This window comes from Eleutherodactylus coqui, chromosome 3 (assembly GCF_035609145.1).
Source record: "Eleutherodactylus coqui strain aEleCoq1 chromosome 3, aEleCoq1.hap1, whole genome shotgun sequence".
Taxonomy (NCBI): Eukaryota; Metazoa; Chordata; class Amphibia; order Anura; family Eleutherodactylidae; genus Eleutherodactylus; species Eleutherodactylus coqui.
In genome coordinates, this window is record NC_089839.1 from 254,504,859 (window position 1) to 254,521,948 (window position 17,090).

Consider the following 17,090-nt stretch of genomic DNA (forward strand, 5'->3'; position numbering starts at 1 on the left):
CACACACAGCTCTAATACATGCGTGCGTTACGCACACAGCTGGACTACATGTGTGTGTCACACAGCTCTACTACATGCCCGCGTCACACACACACACACTTAGCTCTGGTGCATGCACCTGTCACACACACAGCTGTACTACATGAATTTGTCGGCCTGTGCTAGTTTAGGATCTGTGATGATGTTACCATCATGTGACCGTGTACTTCGCCCACACAGGTGACTGATCGCATGATGGTGACATCATCACAGGTCCTGTGAGCACATGGCTGCTGTCCAACTTTGCAGGTTTTTGATAAAATGAAACACCTAAGATGACATCAGCATCATGTGATCAGGGGCAGAAGTCAGAACCTAGGTAACATAGTAACATAGTTTGTAAGGCCGAATGAAGACAGTATCCATCTAGTTCAGCCTGTTTATCCTCCTGTGTTGTTGATCCAGAGGAAGGCAAAAAAAAAAAAAAACAAGAGCAAAAGCCAATTAGCCCTTTTGGCGTAAAATTCCTTCCTGACTCCCTAATGGCAATCAGACTAATCCCTGGATCAACCTCTAATAGTTCCTACCTGCCTGTATACCCGGATTAACAATTAACCTAAGATTAATATCCTGTAATATCCTTCCGTTCCAGAAAGACATCTAGTCCCCTTTTAAACTCCTCTATGGATTTTGTCATCAACACATCCTCAGGCAGAGAGTTCCACAGTCTAACTGCTCTTACAGTAAAGAACCCCTTTCTATGTTTGTGATGAAACCTGCTTTCCTCTAGACGTAGCGGATGCCCTCTCGTTACCGTCGCAGTCCTGGACATAAACAGATCATGGGAGAGATCCTTGTATTGTCCCCTCATGTATTTATACATAGTTATTTGATCACCCCTTAGCTGCCTTTTTTCTAGAGTAAATAACCCCAATTTTGATAGCCCCCTCTGGGTATTCCAGTCCCTTCATTCCGTTTATTAGTTTAGTTGCCCTTCTTTGAACCCCCTCTAGCACTGTAACATCTTTCCTGACTGATCACATGACGGTGACATCATCACAGGTCCTGTGAGCACATGGCTGCTGTCAGGCTCTGCATGTTTTATGCTTTGGGACCTGTGATTACGTCACTGTCATGTGATCAGGGGCGGAGCCTGAGAAGCACTCACAGGCAAGTGGTGATTAGCACTTTAATGGTGTACACTTCTTCAGCATCAAAACGTGAGGTCGGTCTCATTCAAAAACGTACGTCCAGAGATTAGCAGGCCTGCTATTAAGGCAACGAGATAAAGCTAGCTATTGAGTACATTTGTAAGACAAGTAAGGCTTGAACAATTGGTAACGGACTGTGACTAGGACTCACTATTATATTGAGTCTGTGAATTTTGAAATAACACTATTGGGGTTACCGCTGATCTTCGCAGAAGCCTGTAGAGTGTGGCGCAAGTGTTGTTGTTCACAAACTTTGTGCATTCAGCTGCAACAGACTGTTTTAATATTCTGCATTAAAGTGTCATTTGCTTTATCATAGCTGTGTGAACCTAACATGGTACTTGTTGTTCACAGAGTATTAAAGATAGTTATCCTTTAATACGCATAACATAACTGTTATTTGTCTTAGTAAGGTGTAGTTGGAAATACTTACAGTCTCGTATCAGTTTATTGATGTCTGAACTGTTACTACCCCGTTTCCCTGAAAATAAAACATACCCTGAAAATAAGACATAGCATGATTTTCCAGAATTTTTGAGGATGCAAAATGATTTTTCAGTCTTTTTGAGGATGCTTGAAATATAAGCACTATTCCAAAATTAAGCCCTGCTAACAGCTAATTAAAAAGGTCAATTTAAATAGTGTCCAGGCAGCTATACATGTAAAAAAGTTACACCTTTTTGAACAAAAATTAATATAAGACACTGTCTTATTTTCGGGGAAACACAGTAAGTTTTGTAACTCCATTATTTACATCGTATCATGTAACCTGTGTCGTACGGTGACCCAGTGCCAACAATACATCCTGTTCTGATGTCTGGCAAGTAATTCTTATCTGAATGATTACACGGAGGGAATAAGCACCAACCGACACGCTCATTGCTGGTCAGTGGTCGTTAGCATGGACAGATTATCTGCCCATATAAAAGGACTGTTACTAGTTAGGTATGAGTGTCATTGACTGATGGCTCGGATAGACTAATGGCTTTGCAGAGCGCTCACCGGTAAAGGCGGTTGACAAGAAGACTTAAAATTTCTTGGTATTACAAAGTCCAATAGAATGCAATATGGTAATTACCAGCATTACTGTCACTGTGTCAATGTCTTTACTTAGATTAACGAGTCGACTAATCCACACAAGAATGGAGCTTCCTTATACAGAGCCTCACTGTGTCTATTCCCGGCCGTACAGGTTCCATCACAATGTCTGGGTTCGCACGGAATGGATTTGCTGCGGAATTTCCGTGCAGATTGTCCGCATGGAAATTCCGCACACGGCTCCTAATTCCGGGATTAGCCAGCAAAATGGACGCGATTTAGCAAAAATCTCATCCACACGCTGCGGCCAATCCGTTGCGGCCAAACCATGCAGAAATGGCCATGCGGCGTGGAAAATAAAGAGGATTAATATAAAGTCACACGTATACACTAGCTTGTTACCCGCGACTCCGTCTGCGTGGAATCTGTATTTTTTAATCTAATCTGAGTTTTTGTGTATATTGAAACATAAAAAAGGCAGCTTGTCTTTCAGCTCGTTGATGCCTTCCTGCCTCAGCACGGTCATCCGATTCTTGGGTTCTAGTAATTTTGCGGCTCGAGCTCTGCTAGAGCTAAGCCATAGATATGACTTACGCGGCATATTAAAAGAAGACTAAAAAAAACGGACAGTAAATACGATCAAAAGGAAACCATTCCTTATACATCTGAGGTAAAATAAAGCAGTGCTGTGATTGGTTGCTATTTGTTATACTACTGAGGTAAAATAAAAGCGGCGCTGTGATTGGCTGCTATGGGTAAGGGCTCCTGCACACTTGCGTTTTTCTTACGTGATATCGCTGCGTTTTTTAGTGCAAATGTTAATGAGGCTTTCTAATGTTGAAAAAGGCATCACACAAAAATTACAAAGCACAAACTTGTAATGCCTTTTTGAACATTAGAAAGTCTCATTGACAATCGCGTAAAAAAAAACGCAGCGATATCGCGTGAAAAAAACGTGCAAGAAAAAAGCAAGTGTTCAGGAGCCCTAACACAGATTTTCTTTAATAACTCAATCAATGTTAATGTGTCTTTTGTTTAAGTTGTAAGGCAAAATCTGTTTGTTTGTGTCGTACAGCCCAGCTTTCATTTGTTACACCGCTGAGGTAAAACAAAAGCTGCGCTGTGATTGGTTGCCGTGGGCAACACAGACTTTCTTTAAAATCTCAATCTATGTTAATGTGTCTTTGGCTCAAGATTTAATCCCGGGCAACGCCTGGTATCCCAGCTAGCTTAATAATCGCATACATGCGGCAGTGACGTCTGCCCTCATCTGTCAGCCTGTTTGGGGAGGCCTAGCTTATGATGCGCAACCTCTTCCCCTCTGCTCCGCCATACTTAATAATCACATACATCGCCCTGCCAAATTTCATCAAAAGCGCTTCAGTGGTTCAGCCGTGACAAGGTAACAGACAGAGCTACTTTCACATTTATAATATTAGTAATATATATATATATATATATAACAGACACACATCTCTCAGCACAAGGTGTGTCCTTCTGTATTGCTCTCTTTCCTTCTTTCCTACACTATGGCCCTCACTGAAGTGACTGCAGTGTCACGGTATACAGTGGATATAAAGTATCTACACTCCTGTTAAAAGCCATGTTTTGTCATGTTAAAAAAAGCCGACCAGATAAATCATCTCCGATTTATTCCACCTTCAGTGTGACCCGTTATCTGTACATTTCCAGTGAAAATCAAACTGAAATCTTTTAGGCCTCCTTCACATGGGCGACACAACATTGCCGTGAGAAAATCACAGCAATATTGCAATCACAGCTATACCACGACTTTGGAGCACTATTTGCGAGGATTTTCGCAATGTGTGTTACATCACATTTAGTTAAACCAGTCATAGTGAGATTATACACATATATACACACATATATATAAAAAACAGTGCAACCATAAGTAGTGGTGAAGTGATTAGTGAAGGCTATATACTGAAATGATGCTGCTCATAGGTTGCTATGGACAACTTTTTGTTACTTTCTATACAGATTCCTCGATTTTTGCTTTATATATTTACATATATATACATGTTTGTTGAGGCTTTTATATACCCTGTTTCCTCAAAAATAAGATGTACCTTGACAATAAGGCCTACCTTGACTTTTTTGGAGGCTTACAATACAAGCCTATAAATAATAGTCAGTACACGGCTGCCATCACTTTACAGTAGACTTTTTATATCCACTGTATATATTCATAATAACAATACTACCTGAAATGCTTTCTAATAGGATAGGAGGAATTCTATCTGGGCTCAACAGATTTACATAATCAGCATTTTTGACAGAGCTTGTTTCTACAAAGCTATTGTTATAGATGGTCCTGTACAAATTCACAGGATTAAAGAGGTTGTCCAGGTATGAAACGATTTTTTAAACATGGGTGCAAATGTATTAACACAATAAAAGTAGCCATACTTACCTGATTGTACCCTCGACGATCCAGCGCTGCAGCCTTGTGGTCCTTCCAGTGTATTTTTTATGAATGTTATCACCTGATCGCTGCAGTTAATCAGAGGCCACAGCGGTCACATATCATTCTCCTGGCACCACGGCTCAGATGCTGTGACCCATGATGCCAGGAAAACAGTACCTGACCGCTGTGGTCTCTGATCTGACTACAGGACTGGGAGGACCATGGGAGCTGCAGCTGGATTGCCAGGGGAATAAATTGGTGAATACATCTATTTTAATTGGACAAAGACCCTGAGTGGGTTGAAACATAGTTTTTCACTGTGTCGCTGAGGGATAAACTTTGGATACTTTCACTGCACCAGATTGACTGCTGCCCTCATCTTTATGCATTGGTCAATGAACCCTTCCTGTCACCTGTTCAGAGCCTATTCGTACCTCCATCTAATTTGTGTCAACTGCAAGAAGCTTCCTGTCTGCATGGGCTAATATTCCTGCAGAACAATTTAAACGCCTAATAGAATCAATGCCACAATGAGCTGCCGCCCTTCTGAAGGCCCAAAGAGGTCCAACACATTATTAAATGAGTGTCTCTAGTTAAATGGTCATTCAATGTATAAAGGGGGAAGAATCCCATTATGATACTATTATTCTCATAAGGGTAGAAGGGTGAACAAGCACTAGTTCCCAGAATGGCATGGTGTTCTTAGACCAGCACTAGGTGGAAGGTCCTTAAAAACTATTTCAGGGAAGTATGATGTAAGCTTAAGGGCAAGGACCTCCAAAGTAGTATTATCTGAGCTACCTGTACCACACCAGAAAGGCAGTAGTAGATTAGCATGGTAAACAAGTGGCTCAAGAGTTGGTGTAGGAAGGAGGGGTTTGGGTCCCTGGAGAACTGGCCTAACTTTGCTGTTGGCTAAAGGTTCTACCATAGGGATGCACTGCATCTCAATGGGAAGGGTCTTGAAGGAGTAGATGGCTGGAAGGTTAAAGGAGTGTTTAAACTAGAGACAGGTGGGGAGGGCAACCACAAAGATAGGGAGGGGGAGGAAAGATAGTGTAGACAGTGGTCTGCTACTAGGCAATTGAAATGGGGGTGAAACAATGGGAGGGGTTAGTACAGATAAAACTGGCAGGATAACCAAAACCTTCTTAACTGTATGGTGAGTAATGCTAGAAGTCTAACCAATAAGGTTGATGAACTGGAAGCAATAATGTCTGAGGAAAACTACGACATAGCAGTAATAACTGAGACCTGGTTGGATGTGGTGCCAATATTCAAAAAGGGGATAAAAAGTGAACCTGGAAACTACAGGCCAGTAAGTCTAACTTTTATTGTGGATAAAATGTTTTAAGGATTTCTAAGAGATGCTATCCTGGAGTACCCTAAGGAAAAGAGCTGTATAACTCCATATCACCATGGATTCATGGGGATCGCTTCCGTCAAACCAATCTGATCAACTTTTATGAGGAGGTAAGTCCTAGACTGGATCAAGGAGAGTCATTGGATCTTGCGTATCTGGACATTTCCAAAGCGTTTGATACTGTGCCGCATAAAAAGTTGGTATATAAAGTGAGAATGCTTGGTCTGGGTGAAAATGTGTGTAAGTGGGTAAATAATTGGCTCAATGATAGGAAATAGAGGGTGGTTATTAATGGCACATAATCTGATTGGGTCACCATTGCTAGTGGGGCACCACAGGGGTCAGTATTGGGCCCTATTCTTTTTAATATATTAATGAACTGGTAGAAGGATTGCATATTAAAAAAGCAATATTTGCAGATGATACAAAACTATGCAAAGAAATTAACACAAGGGAGGACAGAATGTGGCTGCATACGGATCTGGATAAGTTGGGGGCTTGAGAAGAAAAGTGGCAAAGGTTTAACACTGATAAATGTAAGGTTCTGCACATGGGCAAAGGAAATACATGTCACCATTACACACTAAATGGGAAACCACTGGGTAACAGTAAGATGGAAAATGACTTGGCGATTTTAGTTAACTGTAAGCTTAACTGGAGCAACCAATGCCAGGCAGCTGCTACCAAGGCAAATAGGGTTATGGTGTTCATCAAAAGAGGTATAGGGTCATGTGACGAGAACGTTGTTACTGGTTAGACCACACATCGAATATTATGTACAGTTTTGGGCATCAGCACTCAAGAAGGACATATCACAGCTTGAGCAGGTTCAAAGGCAGGCAACTAAAGTAATAAGTAGAATTTTCGGACTACAATATCCAGAGAGGTTGTCAAATTTGGTGTTGTTTTGTTTTGAAAAAAGATGGCAAATGGGCAAGCTAATAACTATGTATAATATATTTGGGGACAATACAGACATCTCTCTCATGATCTATTTATACCCCGGACTGTGACTGTAACAATGGGGCGCCCTCTACGTCTAGAGGAAAGAAGTTTTCTACACCAATATAGAAGGGGGTTCTTTCCTAAGGATGCGCTGATGGCAAACTCGATAAAAGAGTTTAAGAGGTGCCTAGATGCCGTTGTTGAGCATTATAACAATATATGGTATAATCGCTAATTACTTCAGTAGGGTTGTTGATCCGTGGATTATTCTGATTGCTAGACTTGGAGTCAGGAAGGAATTTTTTCCCCTTAAATTGGGAACATTTGCTTCTATCTCATTGGGTTTTACTTCCTCTGGATTAACATTGGGAGAAATGGGGGGGGGGGGGGGTAATAGGCTGAACTGGATGGACATATGTCTTTTTTCAGCCTTACATACTATGTTACTATGTCTGTGTTTTTTGTTGCAGGTCTACAGTGTATTTTAACCTTTGAGTTTCAAGACTTGAAATCTGCAGCATAACTTGTGGCATAAATGGGCATGCAGAGGATTTAGAATCCGCAGCGTTTTTCAAAAACTCTGTGTTGGAAATTTTGCATTCCCATGTGCAAGACATTTTGGAAATCTTGTACTGTAAATACTGCATCATTTCTACAGCAAATTCCACAATGTAAGATTTATGCCGTGTGCAAAGCCGTTCTAACTGTCAATCATTTTCTAAATTGACTTCCTAATTTTATGTTAATTTTCTTTTTCCTTGGAATTAAGATTATCCAGTTCATCAGCTACATTCACTATTTGTGAGTCATGTATTTTGATGCTTAAATGCTCTTATCAGAATGATAATGAGACACTAATTTCCTGTATGTAATGTTTACAGAAGAAAGACTGAGGAATCTGTATAGGAAGTAACACAAAAGTTGTCCTCAACAACCTTTGAGCAGCATCATTGCAGTATTTAGCCTTCACTAACCACCTCACCACTGATTATGGTTGCACTGTTTACTTATACGAGTATCGCTATCACAGGTCTAGCTGGATATCATGTAACGAGACCTGATCATGGTAACAGAGATGTGCCCCCTGTTTATGAAATAAGCCTCATGTCCATGGGCAGATCAAATTCTGCATGTGGGAGCCCGCAGTGGAATCCAACCCTGCCCGTGGCAGAGCACACTCCGGGACTTGTCCGGGTCTTCTACAGGTCTTCTCTCTTCTCCACTGCGGATGCGTGCATAAGCGCTGGCCGGCGTGCTGCCGCACATGCACAGTAACATTTTTTTTAAACTCCTGCTTTCCTGTGGAATCCTCAGCCCGTCCGCAATTCAATTGCGGACAGGCCGCAGATCGGACAGCTTCCATTGACTTCAATGGAAGCTGTCCGTGCGGGATCCGTAGTGAAATGGACCATGCTGCCATTTTTTCCAGTACCAAAAGGTCTGCAAATCAAATCCACATGCTTTATTTTACTTGCGGGCACCCATGTATCCCTATGAACGGCTTTTGCGGAAATGCCAGCACAGAAGATCCGCCAAATCAGAAACCCCCAAATGAACATTGGGCCATACTCGTGAGAGTTGCCCAAATTCCCACATTTGTTACAGATGACCCAAGACATCTTGAGGGTTGTGGATCCACGCAGGTCGTGCAATGCGAGAAACTGCCGTGCAAATCCTCTCCGTGAAGTTACAATTCTTCTTTCCTCATTGAGTATCTCTTTCAATCTGACAGCATACAGCGGTCTTGGGGACGGTGGCTATGAGGACGTGGTGGGTGAACATTTCAAGCCTGACATGTATAAACACAAATAATACACTGTGTATGTGGAGAATATTATGTGCTTTGTTAAATTATTGCTGGAGAGACCCTGTAATTGTAAAACTGTAAGTTAATGGGTTCTATGCTGTTAGGTCTATTAGCCACTAAAACTAAAGTAACTTTGTAATACCCGACATTTGCCTTTAAATCATGGTGGTGTCTATAAGGAGAGGGCTGTTCATGCAGTCAACTCTTTTAGGGTGAATTCACACATCGCAGATTAGCTGTGAAATTTCAGAATGTAATTCTGCAGCAATGTCCAGTACAATGTGAGTGAATGGGGTTCTAACATAGTAATTCACTTATAGCAGAATGATCTGCAATGGAAGAGAGAGTCATTCTACTGATTTTGAAATCCGAATCATGCTCTATTTGTTATAAAAATGACATGGATTTTCATCACGGAATTCATTTATTGGGATACAGCAAGTTTATTCCGTTGTCAAAATCTGCAGGTGGATCTTCTCTGCGATGTATGCACATACCCTTAGGGCTCATTCACACAAACATATTTTCTGTCCGTATTACGTCCATATTGTTTACGTCCATAATACAGACAGCGTAAATTCCATGGATTTACATTGGGGTATTTAGATGGCTGTTTTATTTTTCACACACTGAAGAAAATCATAGCATGTCCTATTTTGGTTTGCAATCATAAAATTACCCATTAAAGTCTATGGGATTGCATAAAAACGCAGCAAATACACAGTGGCATGCATATTCACAGTGTTTTTATGCATTTTGCCAGGAGACAGTGGTTAGAAAATAGTGACATCAATTGGGCCTTCCGTTTTTTTTTGCCTCCGTAAAACATGCAAAGAATAGGAATGCAATACATGCGTAAAAAATGCTATAAATGCGCACATACTTAATGAAAATGGTTCAATTTTAAGGCCGCTCTCACACAGCCCGCTTTTTACAGCATTTACCGCAGCGTTTCAAACACCTTAAAAATGTCTCTATTGATTTCAATGGGGCTTCTCAGACCAATGTTCGAATTCGGCGTTTCAAACGCCATGCTTTTCGAGCCCTGTCTTTTCTATTTTCGGCGTTAAAGCATTTTTAAACGTGACGCGTCTCACATTGTATTTAATAGGGAGAGTTTTCAATATTGTGTACAAATGCTGTATTTCTACTATGCCCCTGTGTGAATGTGGCCTAATGCATCAAAATTGCATACGCCCATGGAATTGCCAACAGAAATATTGGCCATTTTCATTCCACATCAAAACCTGCATGGAGTCGTACAGATTCTGGTGCAGAATTTACGATGGGTTGCGGAACGGAATGCAGAAAAATTCCACCTGGATGAAAGGTTCCTAAAAGTTCAATGTGCAAAACCCACATTAAAGTCCTGACTACTGGATTCAGCTTCGTAAACCATTGGATCTCCAGCTGTTGCAGGACTACAACTCCCAGCATTTTCTTATAGTTGCTGGGAGTTTTAGTTGTGTAAATGCTATAGAGCCACAGGTTGGAGACCATGGGATTATAGCCGGTTTGTACAGAGGCGACTCTCTTCTTTATAAATCCTGGTTGTACTTTGCAAAACATTAAAACAAAAATAGAAAAATGGTTCATTTTGCAACATTATAGGAAAAAGTATTTCCCCTTACTATAGATTAACTTCTCAGTGGAGGTTGTTCAGATGTGAGAGGGAGTTTCCCGCAGAATGGAGATGCAGAAAGGGGAGTGCACTGCAGGAATCCACTGCCTGCTGGAGCCGCACTATATATCTGCCTTCCAGCAAGTTGCTGTTAGTTTGGGAACTGGAGCTCCTCTGTTCTCTGCACTGAAACTGTAGGTGAGTGACTGTTCTGCTTTATTCTGCTGCTTAGTAACTTCATATCAAGAATGTCATCATATTTAAGTATTGACTAGTAGCTCCTTAGCTATATATATATATTCCATAATGTTCATGCTTTGAGAATTTCCCACTGCTGAGTTAGAACCTGTTTGGGGTTCTCTTTCGCAATCTGACTGTGTTTTGTCCTTGCTTGAACTGTGTCTCATATTCCAGACCCTATAATGACAAATTCATTGTGTTCTCAAGGTTTGATTGATATGAAATATTTCAGTGAAATTACGTATGTTATTTAACGGTAACATCATTATATGGCTCCATGTATATAGGCTGTATGTAATATCAATAATATAATTGGCATTTTTATTACTGGGGAAGAATGGGAATATGCTCAGTTTACTGGTCTTGAACGAATGATTTCACTGTGATGTCCTTTGAAATGTAACTAAACTTTCAAAAAACGTTCGACTTGTCATAAATTTTGATTAGTGTCAGCGTGCTGAGCCCCCCACTGAACACTAAAATATTGAGGCAGAAGCGTGTATCTTGGTTGCTGTGCCCGATCCTCCTTTTCTATAGGACTCATGCTCATGGTACCCACCTCGGTACATATTGTATGTTGTAACATGTTTGTATTATTTGAGCACTTTACGGTGATGGTTTTGCACTGTACAACATTTATGGCCCCGTATAGTAAAGTATTTCTGCAGCGTGTGGTGGCGGTGACGCTAAATAGCGTGGCTATTTAGGCAACTGAATGGAAGTGTTATTGGAACAATGTATGGCAGTGTTACTTGGGTAGCATATTGTATAGCACATATAATTAAGCACTATACGCTATGGTTATTTTTTCACTGCTGGGCAGTACTTCATATGGATCATTGGCAGGTACCATCCAGCATAGGGCCAGCCCTGCTTTCATTTCAATGTATTATATTACTGTATTATAAGATCAATTTCACTTGCGCTGGTTCACAAAAGACGAAGTTGAAAATAGTGAGAAATTGAAACCCAAAGGGAAACATTTACTACAGACTGGGGATCTTATGTTTAGCAGCAGTGAGACAGAGAAATACTTATGCATCTTTGGCTGTCTGTGCAGCAGAGATGCAAATCTACACCAGCTACGAGCTGACATAGATTTGCGCTATAACTTGCGCAAGTTTCTGATGTAAATTATAGTAGATTAGTCAGGCTACGGGAAACGCTGCCCCTTTCACTAATCCCTGCTTACGCTTTTAAAAAGTGGCAAGAGCAGTGTAAAACTGAAAAAGGACACAAATTTTTGCGCAAATGCAAAATGCGACAACATTTTCGACTTTTTTCCACCATAGTTGGTGTACAAAAGCATGAATAAATTCTCCTCAAAGTAAACTAGAAAATTGCTAAACTCCAAGCCTTCCTTACATAAAAAAGGAAAACCTTGTTATAATGTTCCTTAACAAACCATGCAATCTGTGATGTAATATTGTGAAACTGTTGACTAATTACAGGTCACTTTCAGGGAGAAGAACTCAGGATAACATTGTCACTTCAGTTAACGCAGACTAACCGCTGAGAGAACTGCAGAGGCAACAATGAAGTTGGTCGGGATACTTGTTCTTATTTCTGTGCTGCATGTAACACATTCAGCAATTAACTCATTAGTAAAGCTTGTAAACAATGGATATGAAGACATTATCATTGCCATACATCCAAAGATTCCAGAAAACAAAAAGATCATTGAGAGCATAAAGGTAAGTCTTCTTATATTCCCTATAATACATATAGAGAGATAACAATATACACTGAGTATCTCGATGCAGGTCCTTCAGGTGAAGGTCAGTATCAAGAATTCAAGGGTAGAAAAAGAATCAGCAGCACTCCAAAATCATGACGGGAACTTGCTTTAGGCTGCCTGTCCATGGGCGTTGCGATATCCCGCGGCGGATCTCCGATGCGGGAGCAGCCGCCGGGGAGCAGGAGCCATCTGACGGTTCTCCGCACTGAGCCTATCTGCCAGATAGGCTCGCCGCGGAGAATCAGGGCATGCCGCAATTTGCCGCCCACGAGCGGAGAACCTCAATAATTCTCCGCTCGTGGACAGGGGGGGAAGCGCTCTCCATAGCAACACTATGGAAAGCATTCACTGCGTTCCCCGCGGCCGGATTATCGCCACGGGGAATGCAATGAAAATACGCCCGTGGACAGGCAGCCTAATTCATCCGTATGTTCACATACAAACATGGCTGAATAAAAGTAAAGGTACATAAATTCCAAAACACGTAACACAACGTTATCTTCATCTAGTAAGTGGGTAATATTTACTACAGTTTAGCTGGAAGGTTTCCAGACGCTCCGGCTGACCGTGAGTCACACGGCTTGAGTACCAACAAAGGAGAAAAGCCGGCTCCTTGAAAACACCTCTTATTACAAAAAATATATAGGATTATAGATGGTAGGTACCGTGTAACACTATGTCTACTCACAGACGCGTTTCAAATGCCCGCGTTTCGAAAAACACTTCTTTCTTGATCCCAAGTACATAAAACCCCAAGTGTGATGTCACATATGAAGATATAGGTGAATGAAAGAAGTTCACTTTTTTATCATTTTAGAATAATGTTGATTTATTTCTATAATTGATAGATACTCCCCTAGGTATATGTCTGATCACTAAAATCTATTGATCTACTATATATACATATAATATTTTTTTTCCCCAGAAAATGGTGACAGATGCTTCTCCCTATATGATGAAAGCTACAGAGAACAGGGTCTATATTAGGAGTGCAAAAATTATAATCCCTAATACCTGGTCCAGTGACAGTACATACAGCAGGCCAAAAACAGAGTCCTTTGACAAGGTAAGTCATGTCCATAATATAATTCTGCATGCTTATCATTACCAGCTCAGTATGTAAGCATTGTATAGTAGGTGAAGGTATAGAAAACCTGGTCTGTGCTATTTCTCTTCATGCAGTAAGTGACCAAATTATCTGTTCTCTTGGTTCTTCAAAGATCCACTATTTTTAGGCCTTATTCTTTATGCTGCAGAATTCAACCCTTGGAACACAAGTGTTATATCCCACAGAAGATCCACTTAAAAAACCGCTTCCAAATCCATACCACTTAGGTGCGAATTTGGCCACTGCAGTTTTCCAGTGTAATTGCTGCAGGTTTTCCGTTGAGGAATGCCCACAATGACTACCTGTATGTGAAGGAACCCTTATAGTTTCCTGATTGTGAGACTCCTCAAGCATTCACTACTTAAGGACGTTAGACTCTTAACCACTCTTTGAATAAAGTGCCCAGGGTAGTCAGCTGATTCCTTTGGGTCCCAATCCCAAATTGCTGATTTTGCTGGAGAAGCCAGGCAGGCATTTACCCTGCGATGATGGTAGTCCCATAATTGCATGCAGAATGATATGGCGTAGTTTATGGGTGTCAAACTCATGTCCCGCGGGCCGAATATCATTTCTTTTTTTCCATCTCTGCATGGTATGATTGCTATTTGAGTTATGGGCAGAGTTTAATGCTATATTATAGAGCCTATAATATACAATAACCTCTGTCCATGACTCAATGCATAGTCGCACCATGTACAGATAGAGGAAAAGAAATGATATTCAGTTAAATGTGATACATATGGTGTAGTTTAACTATCTATCCATCTATCTAATAAAATTTCCTGTTGCTCATGTAGCTCTAACATATTTCTTGGCACAGTAGAGAGATTACCACTATTCACCATTAGTCCCTGTCTCATAGACTAGAATACAGATTCCAATCTAATCTATTTATCTCAGGTATAAGCATTAGGTTGCCATTTGATTTATAGATGCATCCACCCTTACATTGGCATAAATTTTGTTAACGACCATAATTTGATACAAAAATGATACATTCTCACGCAATCAGTAAAAAAAAGTATACATTAACCCTTTCCAATCCCCTGTCTGATGTCTAAGGACATTCTGACTGAAGGCTGTACAGCTCCAATGTCGGAGGATGTCCGGCAGGGTGTGCTTACTGTAGATCTGTTGTCGGGGGCCTCTCCAGCATGTCACATACTGCAGTACTGGCTCTAGCCAGCAGATGGTGCCATTTTATAATGGCAAAAAGAGAAAGCCCCCTAGGAAACCCTGTATCCAAAATTGGATTGCAAAGGCTTAAGCATGAATGTCAATGAGTTACAGATGGCATGTGAATGGTCATCTTGTAATATTACACTTCCTTTGCAGCCATGGCTGCAGGGAATATAGACCAGCAGCGTCTTCCCTGGCAAAATCCGTTGCTTAACCCATGCTACGTCAGAAAGTCATACTGTTGAAAATACGTTTAATTCACATATATGTATACATTGTAACCAATACAAATAGTGAAATGTTGTGTGGTGCACTAAGTGACCAATTAGGGCATACGAATATCCTACAGTGCCCCCCCCCCCCCCCCCCCCCTATGAGCGGAAATGCAAAGCCGCTCTCTTAGAGTTGCTCCTGTTCTGGCGAACTTGTATTAAATGTTCTCCTATAATGCTACATCTTCCCTGCCGCGGCCACAGTAGGAGAAATGCCTGGCTGGTTACAACTTCTCTCGACAAAATCAGCTGTTCGGGACCCCAGCAAACATCTGATTTTGCCAGTGAAAGCCACATACTGTGAGGGCTTATAATGGAAAGAAAAAAAACTTTAAATGGGAAATATTAAAAGATACCATCAATATTGTGCACTTGGACCCCCAAACATCTCCAAAAGGCAGGTGCTTCAGTTAAAAGTCAACAAAGGTTGAAGCTCTCTGTCTACACCAATGTGATCTTCTGACACATAATTAAGAAAAAGCCACAGACAAGCCAAATCTGTTTTAAAAAAAGCAGACTTCCTTCATCCTGTTGCAACTTTAGATATAGTCCTGGCAGCACCACTATATGTTATCTCCTGGTATGTCAAAGCAGACGTACATGTTAATGGTGCTGATTAGTAGGGCCAGAAAAGGGGGTGGATGAGCTTTTCTAGGTGACTTGAGAATGACCCAACTAACTGACAAGTTGTGCTTTGGAGTATAACTATGATATGCATTGCTTCAAGACTTTAACTTTAATATTTGACTTGCACTTTTTTCTTAAGGCCGATATTATCATTGCCGATCCTTTTATTTATGGAGATTTTCCTTACACCTTGCAATATGGTGGCTGCGGAGAGAGAGGAAAGTACATACATCTTACACCAAACTTCATACTGAATGACGACGTACTGGAACTTTATGGACCCAGAGGTAAAGAGCGAAATATATAATTAAAGTCAATATATTAAGGCTCTTGTGCTCTCCTATTTTAGGGAAGGCTAGAGTAGAGAGGGAGATCAGCTTAATGTAATGTCAGCAAGGAGACCGGGAGCTGCTGGCAGGAGACTTGCTGGGAGGAGTAGGAGTTCTTTATTATGCTTTTACCATGGGGAAGCCATTTGCACATAAGGGTTTTAACTCGGACAACCTTTCTTAAGATACATTATTTGTATTTCTCTATAAAACTGGCCATGAGCCCAGTGCCCAGGAACTAGTGATATAAAAACCATAGAAGTTATCTGAAAGATAAAAACAAGAGTTGATCATTTAAGTGAATGCTTATATCCTAGTGAAAATAAAGACAAATTAAGAGTCATGCCATAACGAAAGCCTGTGGAAGCCGCCAAACAAGCAAATGCTCATTTGTAGGGTGATTGCATCTTTTATGCGGCACCAGAAATGATCTGTTGATGGCAGCACAGAGCTTTGTGTAAATAGTGATGTACTGCCAACAACAATTGAAGGTCCATGAATGATTGTTCGGTACATATAATGCTTCTGATTTGTCATGTAAATGGAGCAGATTGACGTACAAAAAAGTGGATTGGCGCTATCTTCCAATGTAAAAGGGCCTTAAAGGGTTTTTCCCCCTAACTTATAAAAAAGCTTCACAACTACTCTGTCCTTTCTGGTTGCTGCTGACCAGGACCTCTGTGACCGTATTTTTTCAGCAAGTCATTGGCTACAACAGTCACAGGTCCTGGTCAGCAGCAACCAAGAAGGACAGAGTGGTTAACTTTAACACTACCAGAGTAATGGACGCTCTTTGTTATCTATGCGCAAATTTAAAAAAGCATTCCTTTTTTTTTTTTTTAAGAAATCAATCACTGACATCTGCTACGAAGAATCCAGTTCTGTAGCTTGTTTCCCCTCCAGGCTGTGTATTCTGCACTTTTCTTCTGGCCTCCAGGTCACATGACCAGCATTCTGACAACATTCTGTGCCCGGGAGAAATCCTTTTGTTTTGGCAGTTGGCATAAATCTGCCCCATTAACTGCAGGGCACAGAGTGTTGTCAGAGTGCTGCTCATGTGACCTGTAGGCTGGAAGAAAAGTGCAGCATACAAAGCTTGGAGGGGAAGAGCTATAGAACTGGATTCTTAACAGCAGAGGTCAGGAATATTGTGATGGATTTCCAAGAAAAAAGTGCTTTTTTGAAGTCCTTAAAACGTGTTCTTT

General features: G+C 41.0%; 1 protein-coding gene across 3 annotated transcripts in view; it reads left to right on the forward strand.

Moving 5' to 3' along the window:
- The first annotated feature begins 10,470 nt into the window (after nucleotides 1-10,470).
- The window catches only part of LOC136621663 (calcium-activated chloride channel regulator 1-like), a 39,641-nt gene continuing 33,021 nt past the window's right edge, over nucleotides 10,471-17,090 (forward strand). Inside the window, exons 1-4 of one of the 3 annotated variants that reach the window (XM_066597314.1) lie at nucleotides 10,471-10,590; nucleotides 12,095-12,326; nucleotides 13,296-13,436; nucleotides 15,696-15,843. In XM_066597314.1, the coding sequence (XP_066453411.1) occupies nucleotides 12,168-12,326; nucleotides 13,296-13,436; nucleotides 15,696-15,843 (448 nt within the window). In that variant the 5' untranslated portion in view covers nucleotides 10,471-10,590; nucleotides 12,095-12,167. Of the gene's footprint in view, nucleotides 10,591-12,083; nucleotides 12,327-13,295; nucleotides 13,437-15,695; nucleotides 15,844-17,090 lie in introns of all 3 variants that reach the window. The other 2 variants (XM_066597313.1, XM_066597315.1) reach the window with 2 other exon arrangements.